This window comes from Paraphaeosphaeria sporulosa (genome assembly GCF_001642045.1).
Source record: "Paraphaeosphaeria sporulosa strain AP3s5-JAC2a unplaced genomic scaffold CC84scaffold_1, whole genome shotgun sequence".
Taxonomy (NCBI): Eukaryota; Fungi; Ascomycota; class Dothideomycetes; order Pleosporales; family Didymosphaeriaceae; genus Paraphaeosphaeria; species Paraphaeosphaeria sporulosa.
In genome coordinates this window covers 4,998,157-5,015,145 of record NW_017253360.1, presented here as the reverse complement: position 1 = coordinate 5,015,145, position 16,989 = coordinate 4,998,157, and the positions used below count along the sequence as shown (strand labels likewise).

General features: G+C 53.0%; 6 protein-coding genes across 6 annotated transcripts; 4 read left to right on the top strand and 2 right to left on the bottom strand.

Annotated features, from left to right (window-relative positions):
• Positions 1-3,452: 3,452 nt before the first annotated feature.
• Positions 3,453-7,407, top strand: CC84DRAFT_1193020 (uncharacterized protein). Its single transcript, XM_018181268.1, has 3 exons — positions 3,453-6,327; positions 6,378-6,678; positions 6,728-7,407. Exons 1-3 carry the CDS (start codon positions 3,528-3,530, stop codon positions 7,278-7,280), a joined length of 3,654 nt encoding a protein of 1,217 aa, XP_018043405.1. The 5' UTR covers positions 3,453-3,527; the 3' UTR covers positions 7,281-7,407.
• Positions 7,408-7,686: 279 nt separating this feature from the next.
• Positions 7,687-9,017, top strand: CC84DRAFT_1183521 (UBC-like protein; the record flags this gene model as incomplete). Its single annotated transcript, XM_018180693.1, has 2 exons — positions 7,687-7,689; positions 7,755-9,017. The coding sequence occupies 2 exons, from the start codon at positions 7,687-7,689 to the stop codon at positions 9,015-9,017; spliced, it is 1,266 nt and encodes a 421-aa protein (XP_018043404.1).
• A 1,068-nt stretch (positions 9,018-10,085) lies between these two features.
• Positions 10,086-11,024, top strand: CC84DRAFT_1183520 (uncharacterized protein; the record flags this gene model as incomplete). The annotated part of the gene is made up of 1 exon (XM_018180692.1): positions 10,086-11,024. One exon carries the CDS (start codon positions 10,086-10,088, stop codon positions 11,022-11,024), a length of 939 nt encoding a protein of 312 aa, XP_018043403.1.
• Positions 11,025-11,254: 230 nt separating this feature from the next.
• CC84DRAFT_1160277 (uncharacterized protein) lies at positions 11,255-11,903 on the top strand. Its single transcript, XM_018177462.1, has one exon. The coding sequence runs from the start codon at positions 11,287-11,289 to the stop codon at positions 11,506-11,508; it is 222 nt and encodes a 73-aa protein (XP_018043402.1). The 5' UTR covers positions 11,255-11,286; the 3' UTR covers positions 11,509-11,903.
• A 419-nt stretch (positions 11,904-12,322) lies between these two features.
• CC84DRAFT_1078255 (NMDA receptor-regulated protein 1) lies at positions 12,323-14,629 on the bottom strand (the record flags this gene model as incomplete). The annotated part of the gene is made up of 4 exons (XM_018173792.1): positions 12,323-12,429; positions 12,484-13,623; positions 13,672-14,502; positions 14,548-14,629. The coding sequence occupies 4 exons, from the start codon at positions 14,627-14,629 to the stop codon at positions 12,323-12,325; spliced, it is 2,160 nt and encodes a 719-aa protein (XP_018043401.1).
• Positions 14,630-15,596: 967 nt separating this feature from the next.
• On the bottom strand, positions 15,597-16,637 carry CC84DRAFT_1048131 (putative Formamidopyrimidine-DNA glycosylase; the record flags this gene model as incomplete). The annotated part of the gene is made up of 1 exon (XM_018173436.1): positions 15,597-16,637. A coding segment is annotated over one exon (1,041 nt), but the record flags the coding sequence as incomplete, so codon positions are not given.
• Between the last annotated feature and the right edge of the window lie 352 nt (positions 16,638-16,989).

Sequence of the window (16,989 nt, the reverse complement as noted above, 5' to 3'; positions counted from 1 at the left end):
ACGTTGGGAAAACGCCGTGAGTGCGGTTCAGGTAGCGAGCGCTGAGGTGAGGTCGCTCGTGGGCGGGCGTTGGCTTCGAACGGGCGCGCGAAACCGCGAGGAACTCCTGACAACCGCGTATCCTTGCCCTTCGCCTTTGCTCTCTAGGGCTTCCCGGCCGCCACCCCATTGCTGTAACATCCGGCCAACGCTAGACACAACTACTGCCTGTGGGCCTCTCCTCTTCTTCTTCAACTTGGGCGGGCTTCGCTGCCGAGGACCCGCGTAGCGATCGGAGGACCGCGTGAGCTAGCTCGCGCTACAGTGCAGAAAGCGACGACCGCGTTTGCGCTGTGCTGCCGCGAGGTTAAGGGCTAAGAGGCTGCAAATTTCGTGTGTTTACGAGGGATGCGGTTCTAGCTGCTTGGACTCGTGAAGTAGTGCCCGCGGAGGGCTGTCCGGCGGATTTCGCGCGTTGCGAGTCGTGAGGCAGGACGGGGGGACTATTGGATGCATCTTGGGTGTGGGGTGCGGTGTTTGGGGGTACGAGGTGGGTGTGTTTGAGTGGGTTTGGGCAGGTGGTCGTGAGGTCTATGATGGTGAGAGATCTGGAAGGGGTGCAAGCCCCTGAAGTGGATCGCCGAGTGGCTCATGCGATGGGGGCCTCCTTACAAGTGGCTTGGAAGAGCGATTTGGAATCGACGGATTTGAGAGTGTGGTTGCGGCTTGTACTATCGTTCGGTGGAAGAATGACAAGCCAGACAATCTCTGAATTTCTCCTTTCCAAGACCTACTTTCCTGGTCACGATACTCGAGTTTCATTTCTATATCCACCGGGTCTTTCCCTCAGGCGGGCCAGGCGTAAGTTCCTTTGTCTCACACATGCGGCCTGAACAGATATGACATTGTCCTAACGCAAGGGATGGCCCTGCAAGATGTTTGTAGTCAAATGGTTTTTGCTCACCTCGATGATGGACAGAGGCCAGAAAGTGGCTTTGGCCATGTTGTCTATACGATGGCCCACAGCATGATCGAAAACCCGATAACCTTCTACCATCTCTTGTCACATACTCTGCCCGTGCACAGTTTCTTAGAAAGAACTACTTGACCCAAAAGGTCAACCAATTTCTACAACCCAAGGACTACGATTTCCGTAAGATAGTTCACGATACCGATAGCATTTGTGCTGTTAGACATGTCCTTACAGTTTATTTGCCCAGCCGGAACACCCCAATCTTAAGTATGTTCCGAGATCATCTATGGCAGCTTCATGTGTTTCGTAGTACGCCGTGTGATTTGAGTGTCGTTTTGTTCTGGGAAACGTTCATCACTGCCACTTGGGGCGAGTACTACTACGGTGGAACAACGACATTCAATTTCAAAAGTAGTCGATATTCAACATCTTAGCTTTTAGTCTCCTTCCACGATCGATGTATATGCTGGCTATCCGCGTGCATATGTGAGATAGTTGCAAATGCAATGCTGCGGGTAGTGGTCAAGCGGTTCTGCACTTGTACGAGTGTGAGTATTTGAGATGTTGAGATGTATTTCAGAGTGGCCCAAGAACACCTCAGACGCGTGTAGACGATGTCTACGGTGCAGGCTTCCAGGTTCAGCCTAATTTGTTCCACAAGGGTGCGAAAGATAGAAGGTAAGCCTACCATAGGTACCTTGCGAGATTCGTTCATGCTGAAGACGCGCCGTCCAATATCTTGAGGTTCATCAGCAATGGCCAATTTAAACATCTGCAAAGTACATACATACGAATGACGTGCGTGTAACAGGTGACCAGGCAGACGAGGGAGCTGGGGTGCACTCGGTCATGTGATAACGCGTCGCACGCTAACGCCGCGTTGACAATCCAACGCGTTAGTTTGCCACTCTTCCATGCTTCCTCTCCTCACGATCTCCCAGCAAACCTCTCACTACTCCCAACGTTTTCTCCACACGCGCCACAACAATGAGCAACGAAGAAGAACAATATGAGGATGGTACAATGGGTGCGCCCGGCGCGCCCACACCAGTCTCCGCGCTCGAGGTACGTATCGACATACCAACACGGCGGCAAGCACAAAACTGATTCATTCGTAGGGCGTCAATGGGCTGACCGCGCGAGACATCAAACTGGTCATGGAGGGAGGGTACAACACTGTAGAGGCAATTGCATATACGTACGAGAATATACCCCGCACCGAAGCCCTGTAACTAATTCGAGCATTAGACCAAAGCGCAATCTCGAGCAGATAAAAGGCATATCAGAACAAAAGGCAGCCAAGCTTCTGCAAGAAGCCTGCAAGCTAGTACCGATGGGCTTCACCACCGCCACAGAGATGCACCAGCGCCGAAGTGACCTCATCTCGATAACGACTGGGTCGAAACAGCTTGATACCTTGCTTGCGGGAGGTATCGAAACCGGGTCTATAACTGAGCTTTTCGGCGAATTCAGGACGGGAAAGAGTCAGATATGTCACACGCTCGCGGTGACTTGCCAGCTGCCGTTTGACATGGGTGGTGGCGAGGGGAAGTGCCTGTACATTGACACTGAGGGCACGTTCCGGCCAGTTCGTCTACTCGCAGTCGCTAACAGGTACGGCCTTTCCGGAGAGGAAGTACTCGACAACGTCGCGTATGCCCGCGCCTATAACTCCGACCACCAGTTGGAACTTCTCAACCAGGCTGCGCAGATGATGACCGAGACGCGTTTCTCATTGCTTGTTGTCGATTCCGCCACTTCGCTGTACCGAACGGATTTCTCTGGTCGTGGAGAGCTTTCAAGTCGTCAGACACACTTGGCAAAGTTCATGCGCACACTGCAACGGCTTGCCGACGAGTTTGGTATCGCGGTCGTCATCACGAATCAGGTCGTCGCCCAAGTGGACGGAGGACCAAGTGCAATGTTCAATCCGGACCCGAAGAAGCCTATTGGCGGCAACATTATCGCTCACGCAAGTACGACACGTCTGAGCTTGAGGAAAGGTCGAGGAGAGACGCGAGTGTGCAAGATATATGATAGTCCCTGTCTCCCCGAGAGCGACTGTCTGTTTGCCATCAACGAGGATGGCATTGGGGACCCCAAGGAGAAGGACCTCGAGAACCACTAGTCACATATCTGGACACAGGGAGTTGTAAAGCGAAAGGGCGATCTCTGTCGTAATGCATGGGTGGCGTAGACGGCGGCACAGTTGGTTAGTTGGCTTTCTGGCAGGGCGTTTGTTGTTTGATTGTAATGTTACGTTGATATGCCCATGCGCAGGTATCCTAGCGAGTATATGATTTTTGAAGCAAGTCAAGATCTTTGCCAAATCATTGCCAAAGGGACGTCCCCATACCATCTGAAGAGTGAACGCGATAGAGAACGCGGTGAAGTGATTGTGGATCATGGATTGCAATGGCTCGTGCGCGCAGCGATGGCCCAAGCTCTCAGGTGCGCTACGAAGCTCCGATTTTGTTTGGATATGCGCGACCGAACCTCGAGCGTAACTTCCACTACCCGCGCACTCCTCGACAAGCACCGACAGAGCACCACAAATCCATCGCATGGGATCGCGATGGTGAGGAACGCAGGCACCTGCCTCTACAAGGAGGCGCGACTGAACATTGAGCCCGCGTTCCCTGGATCGACTATCTCGATTACGCTCCCCGCGAAAAGCGCAAACGCGATCGGCTTCTCGACCCGGCCAAAGCGCACCGTATACGACGAGCAGGACATTGGGATTGACGATGACGCATTCACCAAGAGACATTTGGCTACCGATGGTTCAGTATATTTCCGACGGCGTAACACATACCCGCGCAGCTTTCTCTGGCGCGTGCTAGATGAGAGAAAGACACTCGAGATCCAGGCGGTGGACCTAGAACACGATGAGCGCAGCACGCATGAAGCGAACCTAACTCTCCTTCTGCACTTCAGCGCTCCCATTCGCCCTTTCTGCGTCGCATTCGCCGAACCGGACAACGACCAGAACTCCATTACCGTCTTCGCGATCACGAACACCAATGAGCTGTACACGATAGCCATACCCTGCTCGTTCTTCAGTAAAGAGGTGGCATCGGAGGTGGATGTTGAGCATTGGTGCAAACGGAGCACGCCTGCCTTACTCCATGCAAACATCCCATACCGCCTTGTCGCAGTCAGTACCGATCAACTGTTGGTGTCGCTGGACAACGGAAGCATACTACGTCTCTTACGGGATAACAAAGACGACATACTATGGACGGAAGCCACTTTCCAGCACAGCAATTGGTCGCTTACGTTGCGCGGCGTATTGCCTTGGGGAGGGCAACAGACGGTCCGCTTTGGAAACACAGATCTGGCAGCATCTACTGCGGCAAACATGTCACTTTCACCTGACGGGACCCATATAATATCCGTGTGCTTGGACCATACTCTTCGGATATTCAATCTGCAGTCTGGCAAACTGACAAGGCAGCAAGACTTACTAGATGTTGCAGACGGCGCGCAGGACCGAAATCAATCACACCTTCTTGGACCATCGCAACCCAAGTTGATGCAAATAGTAGAGGCTCTCGGTGTTGCGCATATCTCGTACTTCGTGGTCATTTACTCCCCAATCCAACACGAGTTCAAATTCTATGGTGTCAGGTCGGATGACCTGGCGGACCCCGGAGCCTTTGCCGATATTCAGCCCGACTTTAGCTTCGTCCCTCCCATAGACGATCTTATGAATGCGACCGTGTGGACATTGGAAGAATTTTATATTGTCCCATCGGCCTCAGCTTGGAAGGGATCCCAGCTATGGCTTCGCGCGCGGTCAGGCCCAAGCAGCAGAGTCTTTCAGATTGCCTTCGATCCTTCTGACGACGTCGAGCGACTATCACGCGTCTGGAAGAACGACTGGACTTCTGTGGATTCCGGTCCACTTACCATCGAAGGACTGAGGAAAGAGCCAACCAACCCTGCGGAACAAGAATGGGATGCTTCGGAGCTTTTTGAATTGGGCATCACAGAAAGCTGGCTAAAGTTCCTCTTTCTTCCCGAACGGTTCACAATTGCTACACTCGAGACTGCACTCTTCATATTGCAGAAAGGGATTGAAGGCGATCGCTCTTCGACTAGGGCGAAAGGGTCTTTGAAAGATCGATTATGCGTGACAATTGCGAAAGCAGCACGGAGACATACTTCGGAAGACACACCGGTTGATTACGAACGGTCAATTGCCGAACAATGGGAAGCATATTACGGGTTGGTCAAGGACTTGCACAAACGGAGAGGAGAATCCCTCTCTTTGGCATACGACCCTGTGTCCGATCAGCCTTGGGTGGTTTTGAGCGACTACTTGTCTGCTGTCCGCAAGTGTAGCGAGCCGGAGGCTATTTTGAGTAACGCAGATGTCTTAACGAACAGACATTTACCGAGCGGACCTCTACGCAAAGCACTTCAAAAGCCGGATGCACAGTCTCCAGAAGTACGTCGGTTACTGAGCGCAGCTGCTTCATTCCGACGACGACTACCTTCATCGTTCCAGCACGACTTGAAGCGCTATCTCCACGCAGACCTACTACAAAGTCGCTCGATCACTGTAATTGACCGAATGGAACAGATGGAAGCTGACTGCGACCTCTCGACGACAATGAGCGATGATGACCTAGCCTCTCTCATTGAAGATCTTGGCGATGGTGTCAATCGCTTGAGCACTGAAGTTTTCCAGAGCGCTCTGCGGACCCTTAAATTCGAGAAGAAAGGTGGACAACCTAGGTCAACGCAGTCTGCTCGATACGGGCTCAAGGCCTTGCTCAGGATAGCATCAGAGACTCTGGCCTTCAACTACGAGACTTTGCTGGATCTACTCGTCTTGATCCTGTTCATGCAGTTCGAGGAGGACATATCAGATGATTTCGACGCGTCGGCAGTCTTTTTCGACCTCATGAACGAGTTCAAGGATTGGATTGTATTGGATTGGATCGCGACAACTGTCTGGTCGCATCAAACACCCACGGGTCGAAGCTCGACACGCTGGATGAAAGAGTTTGATGATGTCTCGAAAACATCGTCAAGGTTTCCCATCACTCAAACTGCCCTTGAAGGCATGTATGGCTATGGTGCAACCTCGATTCCGGTATCAAGTAGTCTCAAGACGGAGTATCTCACCTATTGGAGCCAGGCCTGGCTCGCATCCATTTTTGCGCCGCAGGACCAGACATTTGATTCGATCGTGGAGGATATGATGGGCAAACTCCTGTTCCAGAAAGAATACGAGCTTGCAAAAGATTTCTCCAAATTCTTACCCGAGAGCAGCTGGGCCAGCTATTTGAAAGGTCGGATGCATATCGCACTCGGAGAGAACCAATTGGCATCCCTATGCTTTCAAAAGCCAGCCTACAATCTCGGTAAGTGTCCCAAATTACATTGGGGGGTTTTCCATTGCTAACTTTGCCAGCCCTTGGAATTGGATTTTCCGTGGATATGGCGGACACGGCACGACTGGTTCCAGAAACGGAGCAGGACTTGTTCTCCGACGGCCTGCCGAAATACTACAATCATGTGCTAGGCTTGTTTGAGAAGGCGAAGGTGTACTCTTTTGCGGCCGATTATGCTCGACTAGGTCTGAACTCGATGATGGGGTTCGAAGATGAGAATCTGAGGACCGAACTTCTGCAGCGGCTTTTCACAGCTTCCATACAAACATCACGATTTGAAGAAGCATACACTGCGATGATCAGGCACACCGATATCGCGTTGTAAGTATAACTGTCCTCCGTCCGCCTGCTTTTACTAAACTGTGTCTAGGAAGCACTCCTCGCTCAAAAGCCTTGTCACGTCCATGGTTGCGCAAGCACAGACGGCAGCGCTTCTCAAGTTCCCTCTTGTCGGCCTGGTGGAGGAGATGGACACGATTCTTTCGGATCTATGTCAGAAGACGCTAAACATCGGATCAGGACCACCTTACCATCAGATTCTCTATGCTTTCCGGATCTCTCGCAGCAACTTCCGGGGCGCAGCAACGATTCTTTACGAGCGGCTACAGCGTCTCAAAACTACATCGTCCCAAGTGCACGATCCGGCCGACGAGTCTCTGATACAGTGCTATCTGATGATTATCAACGCACTGTCGTCAGTGAGCCCCGAGGATGCGTATATCCTCGCAGATCAGCGCATTGATGAAGGAATACCCCAGTTCTTGCACGGGCCAATCGGCACGGCGAAAAAACTGCTCAAGCGGCATATCGTGACGCTGGATACGCTGAGGAAGGAGTATCAGGCAGAGCTCGATCGTGTGGCGGCCATCGAGCATGGGCATTTTGCTTTCATGGACCCGGCTGATGAGATGGATATCCTGTAAGAGTATTTGGTGATTTAGCCTGGCGTTTCTTATGATTTGGAGGCCTTGAGCATCTGGGGGAATCATGCACGGCATCGATACGCTTAGCGACACGGCTATAGCCTGGCAAGATGTATGACATAGTAATGCTACTCGCGTGGCATCTACACAGTTGCGTTGAGGTGCAGTGCCGATTGAACCAAGCGCGAACGAAGCGCGCTAGTTGCGGGGCGCGTGCAACGCGCCTTCCCGCCGCCTTGGGCGCGGACACCCACTTCGTGAGCTTTGTCCTCGGCGGTGCGCCCTCCAAGGTTCTTCCCCAGCCGTTGCTTGTTGACGGGTTGTTCCGCCTCATGCTTTGCCTCGTTGCCGCAACCTTCTTCCTAATTTAATAGCGCTCTCAACCCTTTGCATTGCATCTGATAACATGGTAAACAACGCTCCGCGGTGGCCGCCTCCTGCACAACGCATCATAGCTTACACTGCACCTCGCAGAACTCGAAATCGCTGCGCCGTCTCGCCGCTGACCATGGCTCGCTGCACACTGCCGGTCTGCCGCCCAACTATCTCTTCCCGCCCTCCCTAGCAGGAGAGCTCCCCTCAGACCTTACTTCCCTCGATATTCTGCTCGCAGGCCCCGTCGGCACTCCCTATGCGCACGGCGTCTGGCGGTTGCATCTCGATATTCCCCCTACATACCCTACAGCACCTCCTACAGCCACTTTCCGCACGCGCTTATGGCATCCGAACATCGACGAGGCAACAGGCGCAGTGTGCGTGGAGACGCTGAAGCGCGACTGGAGCAGCACCCTCAAGCTACGCGATGTCCTAGTCACCATATCATGCTTGCTCATACAACCGAATCCGGCGAGTGCGCTCAATGAGGCTGCGGGGAAGCTGGCAAGCGAGGACTGGGACAGCTTCTGCCGTAGAGCAAAGCTCATGACGGAGATACACGCTGCCATTCCTAGCAACATCGTCGACCAAGTCAAAGAAGCTCAGAGCAGAGGCGACGAGAAAGAGGTCGTGGTAGAGTCCAAAGCAACGGAGGCTAAGCTCAATGGTTTAGGCAAGGCCAAGACGACGCCCACGGCAACGAAAGCCCGCCCATCTAGTAACGAAGACGAGGAAAATCTGCGACAAGGGGATACAAATTCAAAGCCAGACAGCGATCCGGAGGACGATTGGATACCAGGGCCTACCAAATCGCTTGAGACACCTCGTGTTGGACGCAGCAACGTCTTTGGCATCCAAGGCCTGAACAATGGCATGCAACTTGATTCGCCCGAGAAGTCCAGGGTCACGCGTAGCTTTCCGCAGATTGACGACTCCAGCTTGTTAGAGGATAAGGAGAATGATGATTCAGACCCGTTCATTCAAGATCCCTGGAAACGTATCGCTCAGCAGTCTTTCAGCCTCCGCCTTCCTGCCGAGCCAAAGTCCGCCCCCGAGGTGGCAGACACTCCCGAACTCCTCAAGTTTGCCGGCAAGAACCCCTTCTCCGTGATCCAGCCGAACAATCAGAGACACCCTCTCCTGAGAGAGTTTTCATGGACGTGGGAGGAGTCTGAGATCATGCATGAGACGGGCACCATTGAGAACGGCGAGTCTAAACCGAACATGCGGAAGAGACTGGCCTCTGATGAATTTGAGAAGAAGCACAGGTGGGAGATCAAGAAGTTCAAAAAGGCGGGATATGACTTGAAGAAGTACAATCGCGGTGACTTCGGTCCAAGAACGGGCATCCGCAGATTGTGATTGTCATTCCCGCTAAACGTGAAAAAGACGAGCATTGGCTTAGGCTACTCTTCACGATACTGGGTTCCATGACGAGGGATGTAATATTTTCTAGAATCGCTGGAGTCTGAGGCTTCTACCACGGCTTTGCTTTGGCGTGCAACCTGCTGGCGCTTTCTTCCTGCATTTGAGCATTTCAATGGCGTTGTATACCTTGGAAGAATATTTGCATGGTGGTACGGCGCATTGGGAGGCCTTCAACTTAAGGTAGATTAGCCTTCCTGTCAATGGAGTTACTATCATATTTTGCTACATAAACCAATTCGATACTTGTAGAGGAAATCTCATGCCGCGGAATGTCACTCGCTTGATGGCAATGGGTAACGCATGTCACATATTGTAGTTGAGACTGAGATGCGTCAAATACACATGGGATCCTGTCCAAGAATCAGGCAATGTTGACTGCGTGCTATCCTACTCTTCCCTCCTGCGCTGCTACGTTTGACCACTACATCTACATCCCTCCGAACCGTTCATAAATGCTCCTCCGGTTACGCGCGCGGTATTTAATTACAATCATCTTTCTTCGACCCCTCTTGATGTCTGAGTGGAGCACCGTGTTCTGCCGCTCGTCGCGCGTCGCAGGTTAGGCGCCGCGCCACAGAACAAACAGGACAAAGATCGACAATTGGCCGACGTTCCTCAGCCAGCGCTTTGACACCTTTGTACCCCTTGTCTGCTGCTCGCCAATCTCTTCCTTAATTTAGGTCAGGGAGGTGACACCCTGGACAGCGATGATGTCGTTGCTGAGGCTGTGCGCTGGAGTGTGTTTCCTAGTCAAGGCCTGACTTTCACTTTCATTTTCACTTTTACACTTGCTTTGGGCTTGCCAGTTCGACTTACCCGACACACACTCTTTCCTGCTGCGATTTAGCGCGTTCGCTGAGATTTAAGAGATATATCGTCTGCGATCAACAGGGAGAGCTTGCTTTGGGGGGCATACTACGGTAGTGGGAGAACCTTGCGGAAACCCAGGATACACTTTCACAGCGGCCAAATCCGCGTCTCACTCGAATTCAAACGACCACCATGGCGAGCAACAGCACAACAAGTTGCTCCGTCGTGCCCGCGACGACCCCGACTGACGCTGGCGTCGCGGGCGCAGGCACCCTCCTCTCCTTCATCATCACCAACTTCCTCTCGCTCTTCCTCAGCGCGGCCATCATCCTGCTCGGCCTGCGAAAATCCACGTCCGCGCCACTATGCAGGAAACTCCTCCTCTCCTTCAGCGATCAGCAAATCATCACGGGCATCGGCATCCAAAGCATCGCCCTCGCAAAGATGGAGTCCATGGTGCCCTACCACTTCTTCATAGTCTGGCTGCTCTCCCTGCTCTCCACGGCCACAAACCTCGCGACCCTGCTCGCCCTCGTGAACGACTTCCGCCGCGACTGGGTGCTGCGCTGGATGCGCCAGTTTTTCATGCTGGTCAACATGCTGCTGGGCGTGCTCAGCGGGATCTTCATCCTGCAGACCGTCATGAAGGACATGCAGCCGCGGCTCCCCATCGCCTGCGTCTGGGAGGTGGAAGGTCGCGGGACCTCGTCCAACGCCGCACTCAGTATTGTCGGCACGATTGCTGTCATCGCGGGCCAGGTCGTCGTTTTCGTATTTTCCACGCTGTATCTGCACACCCGGACGAACCCGACGTGGCTCAAATCCGTGCAGGTCGCGGGCCTCGCCATATGCACCGCCATGGGCGTCGGCGCCACCGTGCGCGTTATCATGGTCAGCCAGGCGTTTGGGAGCGCGCCGGATGGCGTGAACCTTGTGGGGAGTAGCGAGAAGGACTGGAGCTACGGGCAGCTGCTGCCGCTGTTGCTGCTGATGCTGCCGCTGATTAGTATGTTGGAGGTGGTTAGGGGCGAGATTAGGACGCCGCCCAGTAAGGTGGATGATGAGACTGAGGGGTTACTTGGGGAGATGGAGTTGCAGTATCAGCCGAATCCTATTTGGGGAAAGAGATAGGGGGGCCTTGAGCGAGGCTGAGGGTTTTTTCTTATGTTTAGACTTGCTTCTGAATCAATCCCAGAATATCTCACAAGCTATGGTTTAGCATCTGCCAAAGACGTTGTGACTGTAGGATCAGGCTTTTGCATGTCTGGTTCCCAAGTCATGCTGATCAAGGATGCGGGGCAGCAAGGCTGAGGAACAGAGTTCAGTGCCACGTTCGCTCTCCCATGAAGCTCCAAGCATCCCTTCTTAACACCCAGATACATCATCCCAACCCATGGAACCACACTACGGCGTCGCCATCATCGGCCTTGGCGCCATGGGTGCCTCCACCCACTACCAACTCTCCAATCGCGGCGTCCGCGCCTGCGGCATCGACCGCTTCTCTCCTCCCAAGTCCAAAGCTCCAGCCACGGCGCATCCAGCATCACGCGCCTCTTCGTTGGCGAAGGCCCCGCCTACGTCTCGCTATTCGAGTAGTGCGGCGTGCTCGTCATGACGTCTACGGATGACCCGGGCGAGAGCGACTTCACGCAGAGCACGATTGAGATAGCGAAGGAGTATGAGATTCCGCACGAGGTCCTGAATGAGAGAGAATTTGGAGAGCGATTCCCACAGTTCACGCCTCTCCGGGGTGATGGTGTGGGGTATCTCGAGCCCAGCGGCGGGTATGTGCGGCCGGAGGCGTGTATCGATGCGCAGTTGACACTGGCGGGGCGTCTGGGAACAGAATTGAAGCCCATGAGGACAAACTCAATTTTTTTCTCGGTCCCTCTCAATCATGACGACGTATCAGCTTATTTCTCACATACCCGAAGCTTTTCGTACGCCGGGCGTGCAATAACAAGACGTGTGGCATGCTTCAGTAAACACAACATACACACAATGGCTATGATAATCAAGGTTTGATGTATTTGAGACGTGCCCGAACTTTTCCTCGCGAGATCAGCGGTCACGCCCAATATGCAATGCTATATGACTCCCCAATGTAAATGGCGACGCTAAGTCGCATACTCTACAAACCAAAAGGTAGCAGTCATCTACACATGAGACGCTGAAAAGATCACTGTTCCCCCCACAGTCCAAATGAGACGCTAAAGTCCGGATGCCTTCACCTTTGGAGCATTGTAGCACGAGGCCATCTCCCCGCTGTTCGCTGAGAAGAGTGTAAGGCTTTCGCGTTGCTTTTCTCAAGAGCCTCAAGCCGTCGGGAAATCTTTCTTGATGGCTTCGGCAACGGGGCCAGGTAACGGCTCCTTCAGGTTGTTGACTATTACCGTCAGTAGCGATCCTTGAGGTCAAACCAATGACTGTTACTCACGATGTTCACGGAGAGCGGCGGCATTCTCCTTCGCTCCAGCGTTCTCAGGGTCGAGCTCCTGAGCAGCGCGCAGACACTTTAGAGCAAGCAAAAGCTTGTCTGTGGATATTGTCAGTCGAATTTCCAGAGGTCGGGAGATGATGGTCGACATACTTCTCCTGAGGTACACCTTGAAACCTATGTTCTGTGCGTCAACATTGCGGGGACTGAGCTCAAGCATTGGTTTGAGGAACCGTAGTGCCACTTCCAGAGGCTCCTTAGTCTGAAGGAGCGTCTCGCCGTTGGGGTCTGTATCCTCTTTCTTAACCTCGCCATCGTCGCCCTTCGCAGTCGCCTTGGCTTGGGCGGCCTGTTTCCTGTCCGCCTCTGCCTTCTTCTTCTTTTCCTCCTCCTTCTGTATCTTTTTCAATGCCTTCTTTCGCTCTGAAGGATCGAGGTTAGCTAGGTCCGGCTTGCCATTGTTGGCTAGATCCGGGTTGTCATTGAGCTTGATGTATAGCTCTATGGCAGACAGCGCAGCTTGTGTGAAGAAGGGGTGGTTTCGAAGATGGTCCTCCCATCTGATCATGTCGATGTAAGCCCGGATCTGTCCTTTTCGCAGCGAGAAGCTGTGGAAATCGAACTGGTCCTCGTGCCAGACCTCGAAGATATCCGCGATAGCGGTGAAACGCTTGAGCGCAAGACCGAGCTTGTTCTGTCGCAAGTATGATTCGCCGTCCTCCAATAGGTACCACATGCATTGCATGTCATGTAGATCTCCCAACGGCCCCCCGACGGTTTCGTTGCGCGTGAACTTGCTCATAGTCTCAAGTGCCTTCTCGTTCTCGTCATTCCTTAGCTGGTACTTGGCGCACTTGGTGTTAATGTAACGATCCTTCAAGTCGCATTCCCGCGCGAAGTTGATGAGGTCGGCTGCTTTTTGTGTGTCGCCCTTGTGCTTCCAAATCCTGGCTTTCAGCTGGTTATAGTCCACGTTCTTAGGCTCCAGCTCGATCAAGCGGTCTACATACTCCATTGCCTTGTCGAGATCGCGACTGAGCGCATAATCGTAGTGCTTAGCTAGGAAAAGTAGCACAGACTTGTCGAAGACGTCTGAAGCGGCTCCGTTTGTCGTGCCATTGGCTGAGCCGTTCTGCTTCTTCTCTTCTGAGGCGTACCCAAGTACAAGTTCCTCGATGACTGCCTTCTTCGCGGAGTCCACATATAACGCTTTGACGTTTGCGTGGGTAGAGGGGACGCCCTTCGTCAGTTTTTGCCTGAGGTACTCGTCCGCAGCCGTCTTGAAGGTATCTCCTGACAGATTGTTAGTTGAGAGAATCCTCTTGTTTTTGAACATCTTACCCTTCAAGAAGTCCAGTGGTATCCGACGTGCGGCATCGTTTCGCTTGTTCTGACTCGCATATACCTCGTAGAGCTCGGTTAATTTCTCCAAAGACGCGCTGTCCGACCTATCCAATTTGAGGGCCTTCTCAAGTCCTTCAAAGTATGCTCGATACTCGCTGTTTCGATCCAAAAGCGTCCTGTACACCGTGGCGGCTTCCTCATATCTCTCTAGTTGCAGCAGGTATTTCGCCTTAAGCTCCAGTACGGCCGTGCGGTCCAGATTATTCTTAAGGATCGTTTCCAGATGTTCCAAAGCGCGTTCGATGTCTCCTGATTCTGCTATTATCGTGTTCTTGTACAGAGAGGCTTCTGAGTGCTCGAGGTCTGACTTCGGAGGCGCCTGTTTTAGTGTCCCCTCGTATGTGGTCAGGATGTGCTCTGCTTCCTTGTAATTTCCGGCAAGATGGTATGCTATAGCCAACCCTGTCCAATTCTGTCGCAGTTGTGATCGGTCGCTCAACATCTTCTGTCTGCTCTCAATGTAGCCGTCGTAGTCGCGAATCTGGCATTGGAGATGGGCAAGGTCGCGTAGGATGTTTTGTGACTCGGGCGCCAGTCGCAGGGCCATCTTGTATGCTTTGATAGCCTCTTCATAATTTTTCTTCGACCGCCAGAGCAGGCCGTAGACGTGCCAGCAGATGTTGGATTTCATGTCGTTCTTCAACGCGAGCTTTCCGAGCGCGAATGCCTCGTCGCCGTGGCCTTGCGAGTTTAGGATGAGGGCTTTCATCGCCTGTGTGTCGCCATGGTCGGCGACCTTCTTGAGGATCGCATCTGCAGCTTTGATGCCTTTTGCACGTCAGTGTACAGTCTTGTTGACCACATGCAACATACCCTTCTTGTACTGCTTTGCCTCGTAGTTCTTGACGAGCTGTCGGAACAGCGAGGCCTCTTTCGAGGGCAGTGGTTGAGGCATTGTGGCGGTCGCGTCGGTCGTGTGCGGAGTGCAACGGTGGAAGTTGCGACAGTGCGCTACACGAGACTCGAAATAAGTACGCTGGTCGGGGTTGGCGCCGGTCGAATTGGAGATGGAAAGGAAGCTGGGATCGCCGGTTACGCAAACAAAAGCATTTCGCGCCGGCAAGCGGTCAATGTGGGCAGTGAGTGGTTGGGGCTCACTCTCGGTGGAGTGGTGGGGGAGCTCGAATTTCAGACTTGCGGTTGCGGGCCAGCAACGTCCGACTGCAAGCTTAGCGCCCGCGGCACGTGCCGAATGCGGCACCTGGAAGCACACATGCATTCGTACCGACGCGCCTGCCCTTGGTGACGTTCCAGAGGGATGCTTCGAGAATATGGAGAACTTGCACATTCTGCTATTACAGCTTTATCCCTACGTCACCTCGGGATACTATGGCTTCTTGGTCCTACAGGTTCAATTTTTATTCAAAGGACCTGGAGCCGTCTACTGAACAGACTTAGGTTGCTCGTCAAGTCGACCCGACATACGCCTACGCTTGTTCATTCGCAATAGACAGCTATGCAGTTTTATGTTGACAATTCGGCTTTTCTTATACAGGGCGTGATTACCTCGGCACCCACACGCCAGTCGTGCGAAGGTCCCTCTACAATATGTATCTAAGTACGTCTGCAATATGTATCTAAAGACGTCTGCAATCCTGATTATCCCGCCGAATAGTACCTAAGGTGGGTTTTTACTGGTAGCGAGGTGGCTTTGAGAGTTACGCCACATTCCACCTCGCCGTCAACCTGGTCCGCCCGGGTGCAATCGTCGACATCTTCTGCTTTTTCGCCCGAGGCGCCTCCTCATCCTCCTCATCTTCCTGCTTAACGTCCTCGGCTACCTTTCCACTGCCCCGCTTGGTATGCACAGGCAGCTTCTCCACTGTATCTTCCTCCTCGTCTCCGACTTGTGGGTCTGCAGCCTTGCGCCCTCGTCCGCGTTTAGTGCTCACCGGTAGTATCTCTTCCGACTCCTCGCTATCCTCATTTTCCTTCTTGGCCTTTGTCTTTCGTTTGGCAGCTCTCTTCGGCTTGGGTTCTTCGTTATCGTTTTCTTCATTGTCCATATCCTCTGAAACATCACCCATTACAGGGCCTGTCTTCTTTTGCACACTGGGTACGACAGCTGATGTCCGTCCACCAACTTTGAGGAACGTAATCTTTGCTCCGTTCGGCAACTTTTGTCCGTCCTTTTTGCCTTTTCCCCACCGGTGCTTCATTAGCCAATCCTCGGGGAACTTGTCAGATTCGGCGAGCGTATCAACCGCCGTATTGCAGACATACATCATGGCTTTGTGCAGTTCTGCGACTTGAGCATCGCTGAAAGTGTTGCTGTACTGCTCCGGATGCAATTTAGCCTGATACATGATCTCATCGCCAACCCAATTGCCAATGCCGCTGATGTTTGCTTGATCCAACAGCAGCGCCTTGATGGGTACTTTCTTGCTCCTGAGTTTGTTCGATAGCCACTCAACAGTCAAGATCTCCGGGTCGATCACAGGATCAGGCCCATTCTCCTTGAGTGGACTTGTCTTGCGCATATCTTCTGCCTTTGCATCGATGAGCCTGATCCTCGCCAATCGGCGGGCGTCGACAAATGCGATCTGGCAATCCGGCTCTCCCTCCAGCTCCAGGGCAAACTTCCAATATTTCGGCGGCCACTCTGGCTCTTCAACCTTCGTAGGACGGTAGTGCGCAGTGTCGTCATTGCTGAACTTCATCCAGCCAGACATGCCAAAGTGCATGAGCGGATGAGGTGGTGAGTCCATCTCGAGCCAGAAGTATTTGCCCTGCTGTTTCGCGTCGACAATCTTCTTGCCGGTCATCGCCCTCTGGAATTCGGAGGCTGAGGTTCCGACTTTACCATAAACGATTGTATCTTCCTGCGTCTGGACAGCGTTGATGACCCTTCCTGCTGCATACTTCTTGAGGAAGTGCACTATGCGTGCGATTTCTGCGATCTGGAAAACGTCAGTTAGGTTATTGGTCGCAAAGTAGGGCAAAAGTCTGAGCACAGCCTATTCCCCCAGGACAGGCAGTACGTAGGCCGATCGTACTCGGACTGTGCTGTAAAGAATGCGTGAACATTGGACATGTCGCGTACCTCGGGCATGGCGAATATGTGTGCGTGTGGGCAGTGGGATATAGAGATGAATGCACGATTTATGGATTATTGGAAGAAGCACACGCGCGACGGTGTAGAGAAAATGTTCCAGAATGGCCGATGACGTGGTACGTTGCGACGCGACCTGTCTATTGAAGGCGACGCGAAATCACGGGATCGTCAAAGCTTCTGCAACAATGCCATTGGCCAGA